Source organism: Eucyclogobius newberryi, unplaced genomic scaffold (genome assembly GCF_026437365.1).
Source record: "Eucyclogobius newberryi isolate DKJ021-1_F unplaced genomic scaffold, fEucNew1.0.hap1 SCAF_10, whole genome shotgun sequence".
Classification (NCBI taxonomy): Eukaryota; Metazoa; Chordata; class Actinopteri; order Gobiiformes; family Gobiidae; genus Eucyclogobius; species Eucyclogobius newberryi.
Genome location: NW_027315724.1, coordinates 28,993,281 through 29,017,413, shown reverse-complemented (window position 1 = coordinate 29,017,413; position 24,133 = coordinate 28,993,281). Strand labels below are relative to the sequence as shown.

The 24,133-nt window shown below is 39.5% G+C and overlaps 2 protein-coding genes across 8 annotated transcripts in view; one reads left to right on the top strand and one right to left on the bottom strand.

Annotated features, from left to right (window-relative positions):
- The first annotated feature begins 10,317 nt into the window (after window positions 1-10,317).
- kcnj1a.1 (potassium inwardly rectifying channel subfamily J member 1a, tandem duplicate 1) lies at window positions 10,318-12,132 on the top strand. Its single transcript, XM_072453673.1, has one exon. The coding sequence runs from the start codon at window positions 10,328-10,330 to the stop codon at window positions 11,447-11,449; it is 1,122 nt and encodes a 373-aa protein (XP_072309774.1). The 5' UTR covers window positions 10,318-10,327; the 3' UTR covers window positions 11,450-12,132.
- Window positions 12,133-12,452: 320 nt separating this feature from the next.
- The window catches only part of fli1 (Fli-1 proto-oncogene, ETS transcription factor), a 31,609-nt gene continuing 19,928 nt past the window's right edge, over window positions 12,453-24,133 (bottom strand). For 5 of the 7 annotated variants that reach the window (XM_072453612.1, XM_072453650.1, XM_072453628.1 and 2 more), the window contains 5 exons: window positions 23,867-23,935; window positions 16,088-16,147; window positions 15,845-15,907; window positions 15,262-15,309; window positions 12,453-15,185 (listed from right to left, as the gene is read on the bottom strand). In XM_072453612.1, the coding sequence (XP_072309713.1) occupies window positions 14,656-15,185; window positions 15,262-15,309; window positions 15,845-15,907; window positions 16,088-16,147; window positions 23,867-23,935 (770 nt within the window). In that variant the 3' untranslated portion in view covers window positions 12,453-14,655. The remainder of the gene's footprint in view (window positions 15,186-15,261; window positions 15,310-15,844; window positions 15,908-16,087; window positions 16,148-23,866; window positions 23,936-24,133) is intronic. The other 2 variants (XM_072453620.1, XM_072453635.1) reach the window with 1 other exon arrangement.

Here is a 24,133-nt window from a genome sequence, read left to right as displayed (position 1 = left end):
GTCAGCTTACAAATGAATGAATGTTAAGTTGAGTATTTATTTAGCATATCGTCTTAAAATCTCCATTTGTTTAACATTAGGCTAACTGTGATAAAAATCTGAGCTCTGTTGTTTCCTCCCATGTTAAGTTTGTTTTCCAATGCAAGTTTTGGAACGTGAACACAAGTATTTAGCATTCATTTGATTATCATAAAAATATAGCAGAATCTAACATTTTTAATATGAGAATATATCTAAATTTGGTTCATTAGAGGTATTTTAAATGGATTATAACCCACTGCTGGTAAATAAACACATCCGGATATATAATATCAATGTAGTGCCAGTGCTTCCTGGTCCAATTCCGATCTATTGGAGGTACTTCTTCCACGTTAAAAACAACTTGCATACTTGTATTTCACATTGCACTTTCATGATTTTCTTCAGAAGTTAGCAGAAGACACCTAACTTTGAAATGTCAAATTGACTTAAAGTTCCTACATTAAGGGCGTTTTCACACTAAGAAAATCCCACATTAAAATTGGGATTAAACTGGAACTGAATTCATAACTAAACCTGAATTAGATCAGGACTAAACAAGGACTAGAACAGGACCAAACCGGGTCCACGTCAGGACTAAAATGGGCTCAATTTGTGAAGTATGAACACATCCTAATTCACTATAAAAATTTAAAAGTAATAATGCCACAAACACCTTGTTTTGTCAACTTTAAGTTTGAATCTGAAACACGAGAAAACAAAAAAGGGGGTGGAGTCTGTGCTGTCTTTAGAGATGAAATAATTACCCGCAGGTTGTTTTTTGGGGTGTTTTCATCATTTGAGTATGTATCCTTTAAAATGGAGCTAAAACGGTCTCCATCCATTCTCTTCATTGTTTTATACAAGCCTCCCCAGCACTGCCAACGTTTTATTGATGATTTTACTGAGATGCTTTCAGTCATATGCACAGACTTTGATGGTTTGGTCATTACAGGTGATTTCAATGTGCATGTTGATAATATTTGTGACAGAAACGCTAAAGAGCTTGATGCTGTCCTTGAAACCTTCAGTCTTACTCAGCATGTGAGAGGCCCCACCCACAGCAAAGGACACACTCTAGATCTCATAATTACAAAGGGGGTAAATATTTCAAATGTTAATGTGATCGATGTTGCTCTGTCTGATCATTTCTGTGTCTTCTTTGACCTGTCTGTTTCTCCCAAACCTCCGGTTGGTCCTGTAGTTGTTCAGAGGAGACACATAAGTGATGGGACAGGTGCACTGTTTATGGAAATGATAAACTTTGAAAATGTCTCATGTTCTAATGTAAATGATTTGTTGAACTCTGTTACATCTAGTGTTTTGAATGTTCTGGACACCATCACCCCTATAAAGGCTAAAATGGTTAAAAATAAGCAGAAGGCGCCATGGAGAAATGATGATTCGGTCAGGGCACAGAAAAGGGAGTGCCGCAGGGCCGAACGGAAATGGCGCAAGTCAAAGCTCCAGGTTCAAAAAGAGATTTACAAAGAAAAGCTGAACATGTACAACCTAATCTTATGTAGAACTAGGGAAAGATATTTTTTCTAAAATAATTGGAAGCTGCAGTAACAACTCGCGTGTCCTGTTTGCCACAGTAAACAGATTAACAAACCCTCCAGCTCAGCTGCCGTTAGAACTCATTTCCACATCCAAGTGTAATGAGTTTGCATTATTCTTTAATGACAAAGTTCAGGGCATTAAAAATGCTATAAATCCCACAATGCAAAAAATTACCCTAAAACCACCTAGACACTTAGAGCTAACTCACTTTGCACCAGTAACTGACAAAACTGTCCATGAGATCATCACCAGTCTGAGTTCATCTACATGCTGCCTTGATGTGTTACCCACCAGATTTCTAAAGTCTGTGCTGAACAGTTTGTTAGCACCATTCACTCACATAGTTAACATGTCGCTTCAATCTGGGACATTCCCAATGTCTTTGAAAACTGCGGTCATAAAGCCTCTCCTAAAGAAGAGCAGTCTTGATGCCGCAGTACTGAGTCATTACCGGCCCATCTCTAATCTGCCATTTTGGGGCAAAGTCCTTGAAAAGGTTGTTTACCAACAGCTCACAGATTTCCTCTTAATAAACAACTCATTTGATGTTTTTCAGTCAGGTTTTAGACCTCATCACAGCACTGAGACTGCTCTTGTCAAGGTGACAAATGACATCCGCCTGAACAGTGACACGGGCAAAGCCTCAGTCTTAATTCTGTTAGATCTGAGTGCTGCTTTTGACACTGTTGATCATGGGATCCTCTTACAGAGACTAGAGGACTGGGTGGGCATCACTGGCACTGCCCTAAACTGGTTAAGGTCCTATCTGGAAGACAGGAAGTACTTTGTTGAAATTGGTAGCTGTGTCTCAGACCACATGACCCTGACCTGTGGAGTGCCCCAAGGGTCAGTCCTGGGTCCCCTTCTGTTCAACCTCTACATGCTGCCGTTAGGTCAGTTGATACGCAGTGAAAATGTGTCCTATCACAATTATGCAGACGACACTCAGATCTATGTTTCACTATCGGCAGGTGACTATGGACCAGTAGATTCACTCTGTCACTGCATCCAACAGATCAGTTTGTGGATGCAAAACAACTTTCTCCAGCTGAACTCAGACAAGACTGAAATAATCGTTTTTGGCCCACAGAAACAAAGAGAAAGTGTTAGCGGTCACCTCCAGAGTCTCGCTCTAAAACCTACAAACCAAGTTAGAAATCTGGGGGTAATAATGGACTCAGACTTGAACTTTAATAGCCACGTCAAATCAATAACATCAGCAGCTTTTTACCATCTAAAAAACATTGCCAAAATCAAAAATATAGTGTCAAAACCAGATTTAGAGAGACTTATCCATGCGTTTGTCTCCAGTAGATTAGACTACTGTAACGGCCTGCTCACTGGCCTCTCCAAACGAGCTGTAAAACAGCTGCAGTTCATCCAGAACGCTGCTGCTCGGGTCCTGACCAGAACCAGCAGGAAGTATGATCACATTAGTCCTGTGCTCAGGTCTCTGCACTGGCTCCCTGTGGCTCAGAGAATAGACTTTAAAGCAGCTCTGCTTGTGTACAAGTCTCTCCATGGCCTAGCACCAAAGTACATCTTGGATATGTTAGTGCCATATGAACCATCTCGGACTCTGAGGACCTCAGGGACCGGCCTCCTGCTGGTGCCCAGAGTCAGGACAAAACATGGACCGGCCTCCTGCTGGTGCCAGAGTCAGGACTAAACATGGACCGGCCTCGTGCTGGTGCCAGAGTCAGGACTAAACATGGACCGGCCTCCTGCTGGTGCCAGAGTCAGGACTAAACATGGACCGGCCTCCTGCTGGTGCCAGAGTCAGGACTAAACATGGACCGGCCTCCTGCTGGTGCCAGAGTCAGGACCAAACATGGACCGGCCTCCTGCTGGTGCCCAGAGTCAGGACTAAACATGGGGAATCTGCGTTTCAGTTTTATGCAGCTAAAACCTGGAACAGTCTTCCTGAAGATGTGAGACAGGCTTCTACTCTGACAATGTTCAAATCTAAGCTAAAAACAGTTTTGTTTAGCTGCGCATATGACTGAAAGGATTTTTTTCTTTGCACTCTTCTCTTTTGTTTGTGATTTTATTAGTTTAGAAAATCAGTTGGATTGATAATTTTTAATTTAGTTAATTTTATTGTATTTCTGTTTCTGTAATTTCTTTGTGATTTGAATGCATTTTTCCTGCTGTGTGAAGCACTTTGAATCCCTTGTGTATGAAATGTGCTCTACAAATAAACTTGCCTTGCCTTGTTGACAGTAAATTTGACATATTTTATATATATATATTTTGACACACTCACAACTCAAAGCTCAAAGAAAATGAGTATAAATATCAGCAATTTCAGGAAATCTAAATTATATTCTAAATGATTCCAACTTGATGTTGATATCTACTCCAGCCTAATGCCCCGCCCCCTCCCCAGCTCTCATTTACACCCAGATCTAACCCTTCATCTCACTTCTCCTTGCCTTTGTTAGCGCTGATTGATCTCCTTGTCACCACTTATGGTAGTGCAATAAACTGCATTGTAATAACCCATGTCAAAACAAGCAACAGTCAGTTTGGATGTTGTACAACTGAATATTCTAATGTAGTGCTGCAATATGTAAAGTATTCAACCAAATGTTTAACAAGGTTGAAAGTATGATAGCTAGTGGTGAAGACATGTGCAATGAAAAAATAAAAAAGTATGAATTATTAAAATGTACGTATATATCTCAGCACGATACAAAATAAATTGTATGCAAACAATTTCTCTAAGCATTTACACAAGATTGGAATGTTATGGGACATTTAATTGTGTCCTTTTTTGAACACTGAGAGGAAACCATTCATTTAAATTGTGAATTGCGAGGGTGTGAAACTCTACAGTGCTCTCCTCGGCTTGTTATGTGAGATGCATAATTTAGATCTTGTACGTTTTCTTCTTTGCACTCAAATGTCAAAGGAAATCCCAATATGTATGTTAAGGCAGCCATTAGATATATGCCATGATTAAATATTGACAATATACCGACCCAGGATGAGCATGGAAGACTGCAAGATGTGGTTGAATGAACTGCACACATTTATAAAGGGGGAAAAGAATGTTTTAAGATGCATTGTTGATTCTAATAAAACAATTATGAATCAATGCAGACATCAGGATTTTAAGTTTGATTGAGGCTGCTTTTGCCTGTTGTCTCCCCCATGTCGCACACTCTGTTTCAATTCAATTAAATATTTATGTAAAGCCCAACAGCGGTCGTCTCGCAGAGCTTTCCAAAATTGTTGCTTTTATCAGTGGAAAGTTAGAAAACTAAACAACGAAACAAGCATTGGTCAATGAGAGAGAAGCAAATTAACCAAGGTTTGAATGAATCCCCTTGTTTTATTTCTGCTCCTGTTGCCTAACCATAAGATATTTCAAAGACGAACGTTTTAACCCTGGTCTTAAATGTAGAAACTGTGTCGGTTTCTGATTCCATGACTCAGGAGCTTGATGGCTAAATGCTCTACCTCCGGCTGTGTTTTTAGAGACTCCAGCATTATGAGAGTGCTGTGCAGGACAGAGCCTTGCACCCCACACAATTAGCAGGCTCAAACATTATGTGGTTGATGTACACACAGAAGCTCCTGAAGACCAAAAAACTTCAAATAGATTATTGTCCTGTGGCTGCGAGAAAGCTCTTTAACTACAACTCTTTCAAGGATTTTGAAGACAACTTTCAATGAAGGCCTAGTTACCAAAGGTTTGCTCTTCACTTGTAAATAAAAAGACCACGTGCGGGATTCTCTCTCAGTGGATTTAGCGCCACGCCTTCTCCAGCGCACCTGCTGTAGAACATGATGTGCGAAGCGACAAAGAGAAAATTCAGATCAGGATCAAGATTAGGCCTTTTCAAAAGTGGTTTAATGACTGCATGTTTGAAGGCCTGTGGGACATAACGTTCTATCAAAGTCTTTATTAAATAAAGAATAGGATCTGTAATTAGGGGAGCATTTCTTTGAGGAGATTGCTTGGGATTGGGTATAAAATATAAATTGAGGTTTTAGAGGACATAATGGCTGGAGTTACAGTAGCTCTGCTTGAGGAGCAGTGAAGCTCAGTATTACTGATGGATTTACTGTATGGGCACTAGCTCAACAGCTTAGGCTTGATCAATACTATAATGGGATTAAAACTGTATTTAGTTTATCTCTAATAAATGTGATTTTGTCGTTAAAATGGAACAAAGTCATCACAGCTGACCTGGGATGGAGAAGTCTGTGTCAGTTTGTCAGTGTTGGAAAGAAACCTAGTGTTATTTTTGTTTGAATATTATCTTGTTTGGGCCTTACATGCAGAGCCTGCAGATTTTCCATGCTTTCAGGGATTGCTCCTTGTGAGAGCGATGAAAAGGTCTCTCTAACTTCCTAACTCCTTGTTTCAAGCTCGTCTTAGCCTAATCTTCTGTTTTCACGGAGCTACAACATCAAGAGTGGTTTTCAGGGAGTGCATAGACCTGTCAACAAATTGATAATTGGGACGAAGCTGTTGTCAGCCGGGTCACGTGACTTATCGCTGTCATTATTTCACTTTAAAATGTATTTCTCAGATGTTATCCTTTTTAGGGTAGTTTTATTCTGTAGGGATGGATAACCTTCAAGTATAATCTGAGTAGACAATGATCTGATAATATAAAGTTTGGAGAAAGACATTTGTCACTGATCTCTCCCTCAGAGCAGCAGTGACACCCTGCAGGCAAACCCATGCCAGAGCTGTCTACTGTGCACAAAGGGACCCACTTGAATAACTATCTGCTCAAGACTTTTTTGTTCACGTATACGTTTTCTAGAAAAAGGCGTTGACATGCGAGACAGCTCTTTTAGTTCATGGCGATAACTACTATACTTTGTTACTTGTCAGCTGGCTTCAGGTTACGTGCAGAAAACGCGCAGATAAACTGTCCCTACAGAGGACAGAGGTGTGTGGGCTGTAGACCTTGTTTTCTCATAAAGATCTGCACTTAAACAGATTGCATGGTCATTGTGTATGTGCCGCCAATATCACTTCACACCTGCAAAACAAATAGCTTTCAGAGAAACACAAATAAAAATGATAAAATTGCCATATTATATTATTATTAAGTATAAAGTAAGACAGTGTGCGGGATTTTTTTCAGTACATTAAGCTTTACACATGACTTTTCCCTACGCACCTGCAGAGCACCGTCTTCATATATATTATTATTCAAAAATATATGACAAATGTACCATTCAAACAAAGTAAAGATACATTATTTTAACATGATGCATTTATGGTTTAGCGTTTATGTTTAATTCACACAAATTAGCTTGAGCCTCTTAATTGTAATCAAATTGAATTGTAATACTTTAACTCATTTCTAAACGATGGTTCGTTTTTTTCCAACAGCAAAACAAAGACACTACTGTTGCTGGTTTGCTCGATTACTATAGTTCTTACATTTAATATAGTTTCTGTTGATGTTACTGGATCTGAAAAGTTTGGGATAACTTTTATGAATAATCAGCAGTGTTGCTACATTATACTGTGTGTATAAGAATTGGTATTGAAATTGGAGGACTTATATAGGTTGTTTTATCATTTTTCATTGTTTTATGTTGCACCGAATGACCAAGCAAGTTCCTATGTTTGTGAATTCTGTTCATTGACAAAAAAAAAAAATAGTATTCTTGGTATTGTAGCTCAACATATCTCTGTTTACATTGGAGTTTGTTGAGATAAAAGGCCAGGCAATAGTTCAAAACTGTTGCTATACATCATAAGAATGTTTAAAGATAAAATTACTTTCTTATTAACTTGATAAGAGCTGGTTTCTTTTCAGCTCTTTGAAACTGTTGTTCGGATTCAATGTGCCTACTAAAAGGGTCATCTGAATGTGGGATATTCAATAAAGTACACAAGATATTTAGTTGGTCACTTTTCTTCTCCACAAAGTGTTTAGTGTATTTTGTACACTTTGTGTCACACAAAACAAAGGCATTAATACTGGATTTAGCATTACAGGTTATCCCCCTCCAAGGTCTAAACCCACAGCCTCTAGTAATCTTCCATCATCGTTAGTACATGCTCTGCATTGACCAGGGATCTCTCCTATTCTATCATTGTCCTGTCTTTCCTGCTTGTTGGTCTCTCACACGAGGTTATTGCAGTACAAGCATATTTGCAGAAGCTGGCATTTCGAACTCTGCCATTTTCACACACAGAGGGATGGATGTGGAATATGAATGATGCCTGAGTATGACCCAGCAAAACAGCAGCAGCTGCACATGGGTTTGTGCCGACTCTCCAAATGTAACAGGAACCTACTTGAGCAAACCTAAAAACACAGAATTAAATTGATCCCTATGAACAAATTTGCACGTCATGCATATCCAAAATATGTTGCTTTTCAGTGAGCATTTTGTAGTGGTATCATAGTTGTACTGCTGTGTGTTCTGAAGCGGATTGACAGAAACTGACAGTGAAACTGCCTCTGAATATGAATAGGCTGCACTTGTTTAGAGGGAAACCGCCTTTGTCTTCACCAATCACTTAATGTATAGTTGCTGAAGACTCATTGTTCTGGCACTAATCCATACTATTACATCAGAAAGAAGAAGAAACACTCAGATTTCCTCAAGACCTGTGCAAATGATCCAAAATAGCTTCAAGTCAATATTGTACTATAGTTATGTTTTCTATGAATATGCCTACTGCGTGAAATCCTATTTACATGAACTACCACCATTACTCACCAGCATTGCACCAACAACTTTTCCATAGTGTCCACTTCCTTTATATGTCCTATATCCTTTGACCTAATGACCTGACCGGATCAAGTTGCTGTAAGGGTCAATTGCAAAGAACAATAGACAATTTAGCACTAATAGCCTACATTGTAAAATTGTTCCATATTAATTAAAAAATCCAACACACAAGAACACACACACAACACATCAAGAATGCCACATTTAGATAATGTAAACAAAGTAGCTGCCACAAACGACCCTTTTTGACCCTTAAACTGTAAGACAATCCTTCTGCCTTTTCTGCTATTTGACAAAAGTTTTGAAAAATGAAACCACGCTTCATGGTTTCTTCTTCCTGCTTTCTCTGCTCATGGATTGATGTGTTTCTGTTGTGTTTCTGTTTGGATCCAGAAATCTTTTTATCTCCGCTGTCTGAATACAGTCCGACTCTGTTAGCTTACAGCCGTTGGGGAATAGCCCTTTAAACAGATGATACTGACCCAAAAAGGCTAGATGTTTTTATAGATTGCATTGTTGTAATTATATCAAGTACATTTTTACTTTTTACATATATTACAACTAATACCATGAAAATACATTTGAGACATTTAACGAGTTCTAATAAGACACTAATGTAGCCTTAATATAACATGAACAAATACCTCCTTTATAATGACCAAATAGTTTACTAAGCATGATTAAGGCTTAGTAACTACATAATTCAGTGGTTAGGGTTTGACACATGGGTTAGGATATTTATGAAGTAGCTACAACGCCTAAACTATTCTTAATAAACAATGTGTTCATTCTGAATTGAAGTCTTTATTAGTTCTTATTGTGTAATTAGTTATAAACTGTTACCAGTCATTTTTACTACAGACACAACTTGCAAGATTGACAATTTATTCAGTAAATTGTATCATGACTTACAGTAATTACTTATCACTCAAATAAGAGAAAAAGGCATATTTTATTGGTAGTATGTGGATAATTTCACGGCATGATCTACACGATTGTCTGTGTGCAGTCACAACATGGACTGTTTGTTATACAGATGCAGAAATTCAGAAACATCAATACAAAATACATATGACTATTTCATACACTTGACGGAAGGCAACCTTTATAAATGGTACATGAAAATATGTAAAGTCCAAACATTGACTCTAAAGGAATGCCCTTTGTGATGCGGGCCGGTGTCATCTCGACCTCTGGTGCCAGGCGTGTGTGGGGTAAACAGAGTAAGGAAGAGGAGGCGGAGGCAGCGGGGGAGGGCAAGGGGTACTTCATGTCTCCGTGGGTGTAAACATCACCGGGATGGTTCTGGCACATGACAGCAGCTGCATACAGTATATAAGCCCAGCAGTGTCTGCGGGACAAGGACACACCTCAAAGCATCCCACAGGTGACACAGGGAACGGACTGCAGTCTTTTCAGCGCTCAAATAACGAGGCAAGTCCATACATCATGTTTTTAGCGATGGGCTGCATTAATCAAACACTTTATTTAAATGTCTAAGTCTAGTTTGCAAGATCTACTTTCTTAAATACTAAAATGTGATTCTGCATCTAACTAAACTCAACACTTTTAATTACTCCTGTGTGTATCTTGTTACATTATGAACGTGTGACTGTAAGTCTCAATACTAAAATGTGATTCTGCATCTAACTAAACTCAACACTTTTAATTACTCCTGTGTGTATCTTGTTACATTATGAACGTGTGCTGACATATTTGTTCAAACCTTGAAAATTGCTAAAACTTTTAAACTGAATAATGCAAGCTAATGCTTATAAATTACCTTCATAACTACTACTACTACAAAAAACACACACAATAGCACTCAATTTCATCTTCTAAATAAAATGTATTTCTGAGTGAGAGTAAATAAAAGTTGTTGTTACATGAAAGTTATAGATTGAAGTTTATTCTTTAGTTTACAATTACTTTTAGACATTATTTTAGAGGAAGTCACTGTGATGCTCAGTTCTGTGTGAAAGTACACTGACCCATCTCAAATGTTTTGTTAGGTGCTGGAGTTAAGATGTGTGGGTCACTACGCCAACGTCTCCACGACTACCTGGCTGAGCGCAGAAGCCGCAGAACCAGATTAGTAACCAAAGACGGGCACTGCAACATTGAATATGGGAACATCAAGTACAGCAGCCACTTGTCTTACCTGGCTGATTTTTGGACCACCGTTGTTGAGATCAGGTGGCGTTTTGTTCTGTTTTTCTTCATTGCCTCGTTCACCCTGAGTTGGTTCATTTTTGGTCTTATCTGGTACTGGATTGCTCGTGTTAATGGGGATTTGACCTGGCAGAACCCTGCTAAGGACCACAAACCCTGTGTGACAAATGTAAGAGGACTCACCACATCCTTCCTGTACTCACTGGAAACACAGACCACTATCGGCTACGGCGGCAGATCTATCACCTCCATCTGCCCTGGGGCGGTGGCCGTCATCATCATTCAGTCCCTCTGTGGAGCCATCATCAACTGTTTCATGTGTGGAGTCATCATGGCCAAGATCTCTTCACCCAAAAAGAGAGCCAAGACCATCACGTTCAGTGACATGGCCGTAATCAGCCCTAGAAACGGTGCCCTATGCCTGTCAATCAGAGTAGCCAACATGCGCAAGTCCCTGATGATCGGGAGCCAGATCTATGGCAAACTGCTGCGCACAAGAAACACTCCAGATGGAGAGACGATCATCATGGACCAGGTCAACATTGACTTCATCATGGAGACGGGCAAAGACAACCTCTTCTTTGTGTGTCCTCTGACTCTGTACCACATTATAGACAAAAGAAGCCCCTTCTTTGAGATGGCCGTGGACACGCTCCACAAACAGGAGTTGGAGCTAGTGGTCTTCCTGGACGGGACATCGGAGTCCACCAGCTCGTCATGTCAGGTGCGCACCTCCTTCATTCCTCTAGAGATTATGTGGGGGTACAACTTTCTGCCCATTATCTCCAGGAGCAAAGAAGGCAAGTACAGAGTGGATTTCTCCAACTTCTCTAAAGTGGTGCCTGTGGCCACAGCACACTGTGCCTATTGCTTCCACAACATCAAGGGGCACCATCACTTCTCCAAAACCGGACATGACAACCTCGGCATGGAGGTTATAGATATCTCTGACCCTCCAAATGTCACCAAAATGTGAAAAACTCAGAGACAAAGACTTTAAAATCAGGACTTCTATGGTGTTCTTTTCTTTTACAAGATATGTGTGATTAAGGACACACACGAGCAGAGGTCAAAAGGTGTTACCCTGCATATGTAGCATGTAAATGCTTGGACGTATATTCTTTTGTGCTGAGCAGTTAAAAGGCTGTGGGTCAGACAGTCTTTGTGTACTGCAGCATTTGTATGAAAAACCACACCTCTTACTGTTGGCCGACCAAGAACCTATTTCAAGGGGACACACAAGTTGAACGAGATGGGATTTTTATGAAAAATAACTTAAAAAACAGTCAACTTTTAATAGATTTGTTGAATGATGAAAGTTTTAGAATAGAAGAATGGGAAATAATAGATTTACATATGCACTTGATGTAGAAACACAGATAAACAGAGGCAGTAATAGACCATGGAAAGAAAGTGCCTTCTTAATAATGTATGTTAGCATGTAGTGCTCAGAGAGCTACTCGGGCATGAACCAGGACAGGACTGAACTATTAAGTCTCAGAGGCACAGGGAGAAGGCTGGCTCAGGGATCTGCCTCTGACTGTAAGTCTCAAACGAGACACTTTTACTTGACTATTAAACGCTTTATTTGTATGCTTTTGTATGTGTTCTCAGGGGAAATACATGATGCATTTGTATTAAAACATTGGTTGTGTGTCATTGTGCGCGTCATTAAAACACATCAAAGGTCAGAGCATCATAGTGACAGGTATCAACCCTTATCCAGGCTCTTCTCTGTAAATATATGAAACTGTCACACCAAACAGCCACACTCTGGGATAAGAACCATGGCCCAAGGCCCTGTGTTTACCAAAAACACTCATGAAACATGAAACCAGAACTCTACTTTAGCAATTACATCACACATCTGGGCGGACCAGGGCTGGCCCATGCCAGGGGCCCATGCCAGGGGCCCATGCCAGGGCTACACTGTCTGCTGTCATTTATCTTAATATTTACAAACAAAACAGCCCCAAACATTAGAGGTAAAAACATTTATTTTGTCACATTTTCTATACAAAAATCCCTTTTTCAAAAGGTATAACTTCATACATTTCAGGAATGACAATAATAATTACCCATGGTTATTTGTAAATTATACACATATAGATTTACATAATATACTTTAATATCCAAATTACATTGCATAAATGAAGTAGCACAAGTCCCTTTTAATTAATACTGCAGGTGAAAAAGGAAGAAAATGGCACATGCCGAGCATCTTCCCTTTATGCTACAAAATACATATTTATTTTACAGAGTATTCCAACTTATACTAAAATCCAAAGTTGTTGAGAGTATTTATTGATTGTGTTGCATAATACCTGATAATCTTCCTGGTTCAGAGCTTTGAGCTGGAGTAACTTTATAATAGATCATGCATAAAGTTTCAGCATCAGAGCATTAATGGAGTATCCTAGTAAATATGTTGTGCTCTTAAATGCACTTAAGGTTCTATAACTGAATTCCAGAAAAATAATATTAGAAAAAGGAAAAAGAAACTTTAACGAGTTGCTCTAATGTACACATATAAAATGCCTAAAATGTTAATCAAACTTAGAAAAATTGACTCAAAAAGTTATCTCATTTTTGACCGAGGTCAACTCGTAATAATTCTCATGACTTTTAATACTGTGTCACATATGAAAATAACTCTGCATAATTTATACAGTAAGTTGCTTTAATGCCTAGTTGACTGATGCTCATATAATAATAAAAATACTTCTGACAAACGCACAGCGTTTGCGAATCTGATACTGTTTCACCTCATACTTCATGGATTTGTTCTGATAAACTTTGCCCAAAGTCATTTCTTTTCAAGTGTCTATTCTTGGATATATGCTTTAGAAATACAGCTTTGAACACCTGGATATGTTTGTAATACATCCTGATAAACCCTTCATCAGATTCATATGCATTTACTGGGCTCCACATCAGTGAGAAACTAACATTCAAACACAAACTGGGAGCCAGCCCTATAGAAAAATTACATTTCTCTTTGGTTTAACTGTGGTCCTCGAGGACACTCACGGGCCCTGACAGCCAGAGGGTCAGAGTGCTCTTCTAAATCAGACATTGTAAGATCAACCACTAAGGCACATTATGTTAGTGTAATAAGACTACTGCTTATCTATGGCCCTCCTCCCTGTGTATGGCACTGGTAAAACATGATTGGACTGCTAATTTAAAGCACTTACCATATGTATCACAAAACAACACAGTGCTTTTAGTTTCAATAGGATTGCTAATACCGTGTGTTCGTAAAGCTATCTCTTACAAATGGAAACATTTGACAAGTTTCAATATGACTGTAGGGCATGCTCCTGCCACGTGTTTCACAAACCAGAAGACATTCACATTAATACTGACATGGCTGAGCAAACAAACATCTGGAGACAACATGGCTGAATTACAACAGTCAAAGCCTTGTGTGTGGCCCCTGAAAACAACAGACCTGGGCAGAATTATTGTTGCAAATTACTTCAATTACATCTTTCCTTTGCTTTTAGTGCACCAGAGTAAACTGTACTCAACAGTCCCTGAACACTGCAGGAGGCCTCTGGGCTCACCCAGGCCCACTACATACAGCGCTTTCTTATGGCATCTGACTCTCTAGCTTCCAGTTTGGAGGATAAATTAAATCAAATGAATGGCATATTCCAGTTGCCAATTTCAAAATTCAGTGCTGAGAAAAGTTCATGACATTGACAACACAAATTTCTCCATGAAATTTAAAAATTCACAAAAAACCCCCCCAAAAAAACAGGTGGACAGACCTCAAGGGAAAACAATAGTCAACAAGCTTTGACAGGAATCTAGGCTGAGCACATTGGAGAATAGCTAATGCAGTTCAAAGCATAATGTACATAGTAATGGAGAATGAATTAAGACCCATAAAACACAGGCCTATGTCTGACAGCAAGACCTCATCATATGTTTCAGCTTGAGATTTAGCTTGTAGGTGCAGTAGGTTTAAGAAAAAGGCACAGACAGCGACGTGGCAAATCAGTCTTTTATAAGTAAGTAGTATTCCATTTTGGACCGCTGCATCCAGTTATAACTTCTTACAAGTAAAAACAACTTTAAAATCCTTCACTTAGGGTTGGAGGATACTCTCTCCTGTTAACTTCATTTGATCGGCATCATCTGGAGTGCAGGTCAGCATAAAGAAGTGGTGGCGTTCTAATAGTAACTGCCCAGATGGGACGGCACGTGGGTGTTTGGGTGCCGTGGGACATTAGGGTTGGGGTAAATGCCTGCAGTGGGTGAGCTCCAGTACGGGGCAGTGGGTCCGAAAAAGTTAGACGAAGTGACTGGCATGGAAGGGGGGTGCGGGGAGACAAAGTTGACCTTTTGCTGGTGCGCGTGGTAGGACGGCACATAGGCCAGATCTGACGGATACTTATACATGGAGGACTCGGTGGGGTGCGGTTGTAGTGCCTGCGCGATGCCATGAAAGTCAAACTTGTAGGCGTATCGCTTGCCGTGCACTTTGGTCATTATGTTCTTGTCGTAGTAGTAGCGCAGTGCACGGCTCAGCTTATCGTAGTTCATGTTGGGTTTGCTCTTTCGTTCTCCCCAGCGCCGCGCCACCTCGTCTGGGTCGGTCATCTTGAACTCGCCGTTGGTGCCTTCCCAGGTGATGCAGCCCGCGTTGGCACTGTCCGACAGGAGCTCCAGCAAGAACTGCCACAACTGGATCTGACCTGAGCCTGTGAAATAAACAAATGTTTGAGTTGTTGCGAGGATCATGGAGCAGTGATCTCATGATTCAGTTTGTGTTTTTACCTGGATTAGCAAGACGACTACTGGTGGGGCCTAGAATCTGATATGGATCTGTGGAACGAAAGAAAACTTAGCAGGTTACACCAAATACGTTAGAATATCAGATTGATTTTAGTTGTTTTTTCCCCTCTCGGCCCATTTTGGCTTTGTTCAACAGGACAGACGAGTATGGAGAGGGATACGAGTGGGATAAGACATTTAGCAAACTGTCAGAGCCATGAATTGATTTCACAGAGCAGGGGCAGAGACAAAGACTTGTATGGGAGCTGCGACCTAACCCCTGGCTATCCATCATCCCGATTCATTTCAGTGTATTTCAGAATTTACAAGTTAAAAAATCGTATTCTCAGTCACTCATTTTACTCAAAAATTAAACAAGTCAGCTGTGAAAATCAAAAAGCTGTATCACAACTAACGTAATTATACATGGCCTTATAAAGTCTTAATTAACCCAGTGAGGAGAAATTACAAGGCTCTCATTTGCCTAAAGCTGCAGAGCAATTAGGCCAAGTTACATGAGCTGTGTTAAAAAGAATGGCTGTGTTTTAAAAAGTTTCCTTTGTGAAGAGGAGTGTGCTGTGAGTACCTGGCTGAGCTCGGGGCTGCTCTGTGGACTTAGTCACATTCTGGGGCACCACTGGAGAGCCTGCTGCACACACACATTAAAGAGGGATTAACAATAGGTGGCAAAGGGCTGTGGGCCAGACAGAAAAGGGCTGGTCAAAATGACACAAGGAGCACTAGTCTTTGGTCTGAGATGGATCCAATATTGAAACTATACAGGAGGAACTACAATTACCCGTAAATGGCAGTTGAGAGAGTATCTCACCTTTGCCGCTGTGCATGTTGTTTGACCACCCTGTCCTCCGAACGGCATCATACGAGGAATCTGTGCAAAACAAAAAATAGAAAAGGAAGTTAAGCTAAATTTGCAGTTTACATGTGCATTCACTGTTACTGTCTCCATCCCAGAAAATAACCCCGGTTTTAGATTGATTATAGATACTAGATGTAAATTGTGTTGTGTTCAGACTTCACCCACGATGATAACTATGATAAGGTGACAAGTCCCAGGATTTAACTGACTTCATTCAGTTTGTTCGTCTAGATTAGACAAAGTGTGACAACGTATACGTTTGAGATGCAGCTGAGGAAGTGGTGATGTGGTGACCAGACTGAGAGAGCCAGTCTGTGTCCCAGGCTACCATTTTATTATTTATATTCAATATCCACAAACAACTCGCAATGGTACTGAGCAACAGAAATCTATTGAAGTAAATAAAACATAAAACAACATTGCTTGCTCTGTCTCATATAAAAACAGGACAAAAACAGAATGAAGCAAAGATAAACTCAGAGTCAACCAATAATCAGACTTGAACATAGCAAAAGATCATCAGGCTTAAACAACATCTTGAGCAGGACTAGATCACAGAATCTGAACCAGGACGTTATGATGTTAAATGTAGATTACATCTGATTCAATTGATGTTAAATGCATAGTACAATAGAGTATAGGGCATAGTGCATAGTACACTACGGACAAATTAAGCTATGTTATTATTATAGCTATATTATTAAGCAATATGATCTGGCCCATGAGCCAACAACTGAATAGCTCTCCTACTGTATATACTGTATGGACATCTATTTCAAACTATTGTTGCAAGTGCTACAGATGCTCTTCACAGGATATCTGGTGTATATTGTTGTTACAAAGATGGCACAGTCGGACAACAATGTGACCACAATGATGAGCCGGATGCAGATCAAACTGCACCACAGACACGCACCTGAAATCCACTCTCACTTTTACCCCTCTGAAACAGCTTTTGTGAAACCTTGACAAGCCGCCAAGCAGATCTGCTAACATGAGGTCTATACCTGCTGCTCGCCTGTGCACTAAACCTGCACGCTTGGACAGCTCCCAGGGACAATCAATCACAGTGACACATGCAGATAAACCAGGGCATGTTTGATCTACTGGCATTGTCCCTGAAACATTTGTCTATACCAGACCTGGGCATATGTGGCCCCTCGGCCGGTTTTAATATATATATATATATATATATATATATATATATATATATATATATATATATATATATATATATATATATATATATATATATATATATATATATATATATATATATATATATATATATATTTATTTGTTTGTTTGTTTGTTTATTTATAACTGTCTTAGCTATGTAACATGCGTCTCCACTTATGTCCTTAATAAGATTACATAAAATTAATTAAATAATAGATTCAATAGCCAATACTTTACAGAAAAGTGCTTATAATTAAAATAATTTGTTATGCACCAATGATTGCTGTCTAGCCCTGGTCTATACTCTCAATGCACCTGGCCAGAGCTCCTGATAGTTTGTGTTATTGTGGACCAAAAACAAATCAAAAATAAATGCTCAGTAAGAGAAAAGACCAATTGTACTAAACAAGATCATGAAAAAAGAGCAAAAGAATGTGATATGGAATTCAAGAGCTAATCCTGATGTCAAGCAATTTATGTAATGAACATTACATAATAACATGATTCTAAATATGTGCTTGGTAATTCAAAGTTTCTCATATATCCATGTCTTTAGTGACCAATGAGCTTAATATGGCACTATAGTCCACTGGTTCCCAACGGAAGGGACCATAACCAGGGGGTCATGAAGTGGGGGTCTAAGTAAAAATATACAACTGTGTATTTAATACATTCTTGCAAACAGAATCATTTAGTGTCAATAACAAAATAAACTATTCATTTAAACAACACAATTTAAACGGATTTGATATGCCAGTTAAAATTATTACCACTGTAAATGTAATAAAACTGTGGCATTTTTATGTTGTGGGGTCCCAGGCTGAAGAGTTTGGAAACCCCTGTAGTCATACCTTTATTAACGTTTATAATCGCACATCTAATTGTAAACAGGACATTCACTGTCCTATTCCTGATTATTATTCGTCAAAGCTCAATACTGCCCTCTTGTGGACAAGAAAGATAATAACGCTTGAAATGCATGCTAACGGTGTGTGCGCGCGCGCGTGTGTGTGTGTGTGTGTGATTGTGTTTGTATGTGTGTGTGTGTGTGTGTGTGTGTGTGTGTGTGATCGTGTGTGCGTGTGATTGTGTTTGTATGTGTGTGTGTGTGTGTGTGTGTGTGTGTCTGTGTGTGTGTGTGTGTGTGTGTGTGAGTGATTGTGTTTGTATGTGTGTGTGTGTGTGTGTGTGTGTTGTGTGTGTGTGTGTGTGTGTGATCGTGTGTGCGTGTGATTGTGTTTGTATGTGTGTGTGTGTGTGTGTGTATATATGTCATGCTCAAAAACGCAATATTTACATTTTAATTTCACTTGTGTTACTCATCATAACAAACAACAAATATCTGACACTAATCAGACCTGAACATGGGATGATAAAAGGTAAACGCACACAAAGCAGTAGAGGTGTGCACACGAGGGGCTGCCGTGGCTCAGTGCTACTGTCAGGTCCAATCTGGAGCACGCTGGCGGGACGTCCCGGCAGCAGTGACTGGGGGGTGGTCCTATGAGACCTGTGTTTCCTGCCTGCTCTGCTGCAGACAGCCTCTCTTTGTTTTACTGAACCTTTTTTCCCCTCGACTCCAACCATTCACCCCCTCCACGTCCTCCTCGCGCGCGCACACACACACACACACACACACACACACCACCCCCAAAAACACAACAGACCCACCGCCTTCAAACTCCACAGCCGAGTTAAAAAGCAGAGGGGGAACTTTGCCTGGGGTTTTGAATGAGGTACTATATAGTGTAAAGATCAAGGAGGATGAAGGAGAAGGAACACATCTTATTTCTCTCTAAATGTAGCTGTACTATTTATGAGGTAGCTACAGCTGATTTACACAATTCTATCTGAACTATAGCTCTTATTTTACTTTTTAAATGGTTTTCCGCCGCCTAACTTACACAGGTTTTGTACCATACAGTCTTTCTCTCAGAGCCATCCCTCTTTTTAAGACAAAGTCAAAAATACTAACTCAGCTTGTGATTAATTTGACAGGGTGTACGACATTGAAAGATGAAGTACTATAACAATTTAAGAAAATGTCAGTGATACAGTTTGAGAAATTAAGTACTAGATTGATTTTATGAAATGTCAGTAATACATTTAGCATTTGAAATTGAGTTTTAGCTTATTCTTACTTCAACAACATTCTTTTAGTCTTCTTTTTATATTCACAAACTTCTTAAAGACAGTAAATTAGGTTCTGAAGATAGCATCCAACAAGGTATAATATCTCCTAACGTATTGTATTTAAAAACTTTGAGAATTTAGAGAATTCTGTAAAATGTTGAAGTATGCAATTACAAGATCTCCCATTTTTGGTCGACACAACATGTTCCTTTTGTGGGACAGGACACTGGAACAGGCAGAACTTTCCATTTGTGCATTTTTGTGCGCCAGTATGCCTTCAATAACCTTTTCTTTGCATAGCCCTGTGAAGTGAAACAACTGCACTAGACACCATCTAAAGTGCTCCAGAAGCCCGTGGCAGGGGGTACGCAGCCCAGACATAGCCCCGACCCCAGAATCTGCACACACAGCGGACTCTCTTCCCAATCCCGCCCACCTCCTCTCTCCTTCATTTTTCCAGGCCTCCTCGACTAACTCTCCGACTGCGACTTGAGCCAGTTTCCACTCTGGTCTGGGGTGTGGTGCACGCTCCTGGGAGACTTGGGCTGCGAGACCAGTTAGTCAAAACAAGGCTTGAATGCTAGACGGAATGAGAGAGAGAGAGAGAGAGAGAGAGAGAGAGAGAGAGAGAGAGAGAGAGAGAGAGAGAGAGAGAGAGAGAGAGAGAGAGAGAGAGAGAGAGAGAGAGAGAGAGAGAGAGAGAGAGAGAGGGAGAGAGATGGAGAGCAAAAGTGTACAGTAAGTAAGACAGATGAGGAGGGAGCGTTCGTCACCCGCAGCCAGGGCCAAGCACAGAAATGCAGACAGGGTAAACTTTTTAATACCCATAATGCAGGTGCTCAAAAAAACAGCTGTCTGAGAGGAGCCCTGAGAGAGAGCGGTTGCAGCCCGTGGACAAAAGTAATGATTTTCACTGACGACAATAATGGCGCAGCTCTATAAATGAAGGGGGAAAACACACTTTAACTAGCTTTAACTAGCTTTAACTAGCTTTAACTGAAACATCAAATGACGCACTGATTTGCATGGATTTTTTTAGGCCAAACCTTTATCCTGGACATGGCTGGCTTGAGTCTTACAGTGACGCTGGGCACTATTTTTTTCATTTTATTATTTTATTTATACAGGGAAAACAAATCACTGGGAGAAACTCTCTTTTTCATTTGTACCCTGTTGAATACAAAACACATAAAACAAACAGGAACAGTTATTGCTAGGGAACAATACAACGTATTACTTGAAGCAAAAAGCAATACCACAATGTACCAAGTCCAATTATATGATGACTAGTGCAGTATGTAGTGTTCTTAAAATACCAGCATTTTTAACTAGAATTGATTCAATATTATGCTAATTTCGAAAGCACAATGTCATTTTTGAGTCAAATAATACTTCTTTATGTAACCATATGGTCTTATACTGTTTCTGAAAAAGCTAAAGATCATTCTATGTGCTTTATTTTTTTTACAAGTACTTGCTCAAATGAGTATTTAGTTTTAGTACTAGTATCAATCTGATGTTTCCTGATACTTTTGACAACTCTGTATGACAAAAGCAAAATGAGACACACAGTTCAATCCTATAGCCTTTAATAGCAAATGATTTGAAAAATACACTAAAATATAATAAAAAATGTCTTTACTTGTCATTATATTACTCAAAATTCAAATGTTTAGTCGGTCCGGGCACTTTTTTGTTATTCTGCCATTGCCAGGTAGGAACTATATCTTGACATGTCTTCACACCGAAAACTGTCCCAGACTACATTCAGTATTATTTTTTATCTTTAAAACATAGGCTAACTGGTGTAGAGTCTGCACAGAGCTAGACACAGCAGATTGACATTGGTCCATCGCGGCTGCATTCCATGTTTTATATGCGCTCTTTTATTCATAACATTGCATTTTACACCAGTCAGTCTGGAGCAGATTAAGGGTTGTCTCCTGCTGTACACTCTTATGCTCTTGTGCTTACTCTACCCCAAACAGCCTGCATGGTATTTGACCGTACAGTTCTCAAGGGGTAAAATGAAATTGAACATCTGGCAACGCTGATCTGCTCTCCTCAAGCAAGACTTCGATAATAGAAAACCCAATTCTGCATCTTTGTCAGGCTCATAATTTAACTTGGAAAAACAATATTCCAATCGATGAGACGGACTATGATATGAAAGAAACATTTTCAATAATTCTAATATAGAAGAGATATTAACAGATATTAGGGCTGTTCATGTCTGGCCTATATTACTATAGCCCTATCGCAACGAAATTACTACATATTAAAAACAAATTATCAATTTGGACAATTTTGAAGATTAATGGTGGAGTAAATCTGCTTTTGGGAAGTACGAACTAACAATAAATTGAGAATTATTTTGGACCTTGACCATTTTTTAGTTAAAAGTTGAAGAAACCTGGACCTGTCATGAAGATAAAACACGTTATCAAATTTATTACAGTATTTGATTTGTGGGTTTGGTGCACGAACTGATATTGATTCTTCCCGTAATGGTTGACTTGAATAAATAATATGTTTTTTAAGTTTCACATGCCCAGGAGGTTGTAGGAACTGAAAAATAAACTATCACTGTCTTCAACTAAACTTCACCTCCTTTACTGCTACTTTATCAACACTTTTAGAGCTTCTGCACTAATGCCACTGCTTTTACCTTGAACTGAACAACTAAAACACTGACATTTCCCACATACATTCAATTCAATTTATTTTCGTAACGCCCAAAATCAAAAACAGTAGTTGTCTCGGAGGGCGACAGTGAAAAACAGAGTAAAAAATTTCAATATTGTACAATAAGAATGTTGAATGAAACGACAAATACAATATGAATGGCAGTGCTGTGAATGACATTTGGGCCCTTCCCTGGTCACAAGTGCAGAATAGTATCATAGAAATCCCCATTTGTACAAAAGGAAATACTATTGAAGGGAGTGACCCTCTATCCCTGCCAGTGCAAATACCTGCTGCTGAGAACCAGGAAGAGCGGGTCATAGGGTGATCCAGCAGAATCTTATCTGTGCTACCCATTAGACTATGGTATTGTAGCGGGTCAGGAGAGAGAGAGAGCGGGGCAGATAGACAGGGCCAGAGGGCATTTGCAGACACTTATCGGATTGGCTGTTTCCTCTCCTCTCGCCTCGATAGACGCACTCATCCTGTGTGCGAGGCTATCATTGTTTTTGCAGCCTTTTCTACAGCCTGCGATGCTGACACCTTATAGCCAATGTAAAGGATGTGTATTTGGTTTTACAGATAGGCAGGGCAGCCAAGGACTTGCTGGTGTGGTGTCAGCACAAAATCGTGTTTTTAGAGCGAAAGGTAACGAGGGAAAGAGATAGTAATTCACAAGTTGCTGTGATGAAGTTGGCGTCTGCTTGTGTTGAACAATATGAGCAACATTTAAAAATACCTAAATAGTCCTTGTGTAAAATGATGTGGTACTTTGGGTTGGGTTGTACTAAAAGAGCTATATTTTAGTTATATTTTTTCCTGATATTTAGTATAAAATGTATGACATACGTAGACCAATATATTACCTTTTGTTCATTGTAAACAGCAATATTGATCTATAACAAGCTTGACTATCGAAACAGGTGCTGTGACTTCCTGTTCAAACCTGAAGAGCTCATTTCACCAAAGCAAGAAGCAGATTTTCATTTACTTGTTTTTATGGTTGATAGATGGCCTTTTTGAATAATGTATGAATGGCCCAGAGTCTGATTTTTTATGTTTTTTAACAGAAATTGTTCTGAACACTCATGCCTCAACAGCAGGACAGGGAGGATTACACAAACATGCATGAATCCATCAAAATACAACTCTGAGTAAACTTGTGATGAGGAAACACCGCTCAAAATGTGAAAAACGCCCCAAAAAAAATATCTGACACGTTCAAAAAATGTACTACTTCAATCATCTTAAAATAGACTTGATTGTCCTACTGAAAAAATAATCTCGGGTTGGCACAGCCCTGCACCTGCCGCAGATCTCGACGACAACAATCAAAATCACAACAATATTTTTCAGTTCCACCCCACAATCTCTCTATCTTTCCACGGAGCTGCTTCGGAGCCGTGGACAGACGGTCTTTGAATTGTTAACAGTTCCCATTCTGAGGTAAAACACTGTGATCTGAAATGTTCTGTCAAACGTTAAACTATCAAACCACACAGACGCTGCACCTGTACCACAGCAGCTTTGTCATTCCCGCTCAGGCCCGCGTTTGACTCCACTCTGTATTTTTCTGAGTAAATGCTATTTTGAAGCTGCGATGCATAATTTAAGGCCTCGTTTGTAATGACAGCTCTTCACCTATGTATTTTCTTTCTATTTATGTGTTTGTCAAAGTGTCAGGTTGAAAACGGGAAAGCGCAAAGTGAAAAAAAAAAAAATCATAAATCTTACCGTCTTTGGGAGCAAGACGCGGGGAAGGATCAGTGTGAGATGGTGCGTTGTAAGACAATGATGAGCTACCTGTAATGACAACATATCAGGATCAGAGATGCATTCAAAACATAGCTTATGTGTATAATATTCAAACAATATTCATAAACAAACAAACAAACATATATCCTAGTATCTCGTTTTTTGTCTTTTTTTGGTCTTTTTACTTTCAAACCTCTAATTAAAGGTAATCTAAGTAGCATTGTGGTCATTTTAAACTCTAAACTG

Excerpts from the sequence above, each read along its gene's own strand:
- kcnj1a.1 (XM_072453673.1), top strand. The coding sequence starts at position 10,328 with ATGTGTGGGTCACTACGCCAACGTCTCCACGACTACCTGGCTGAGCGC.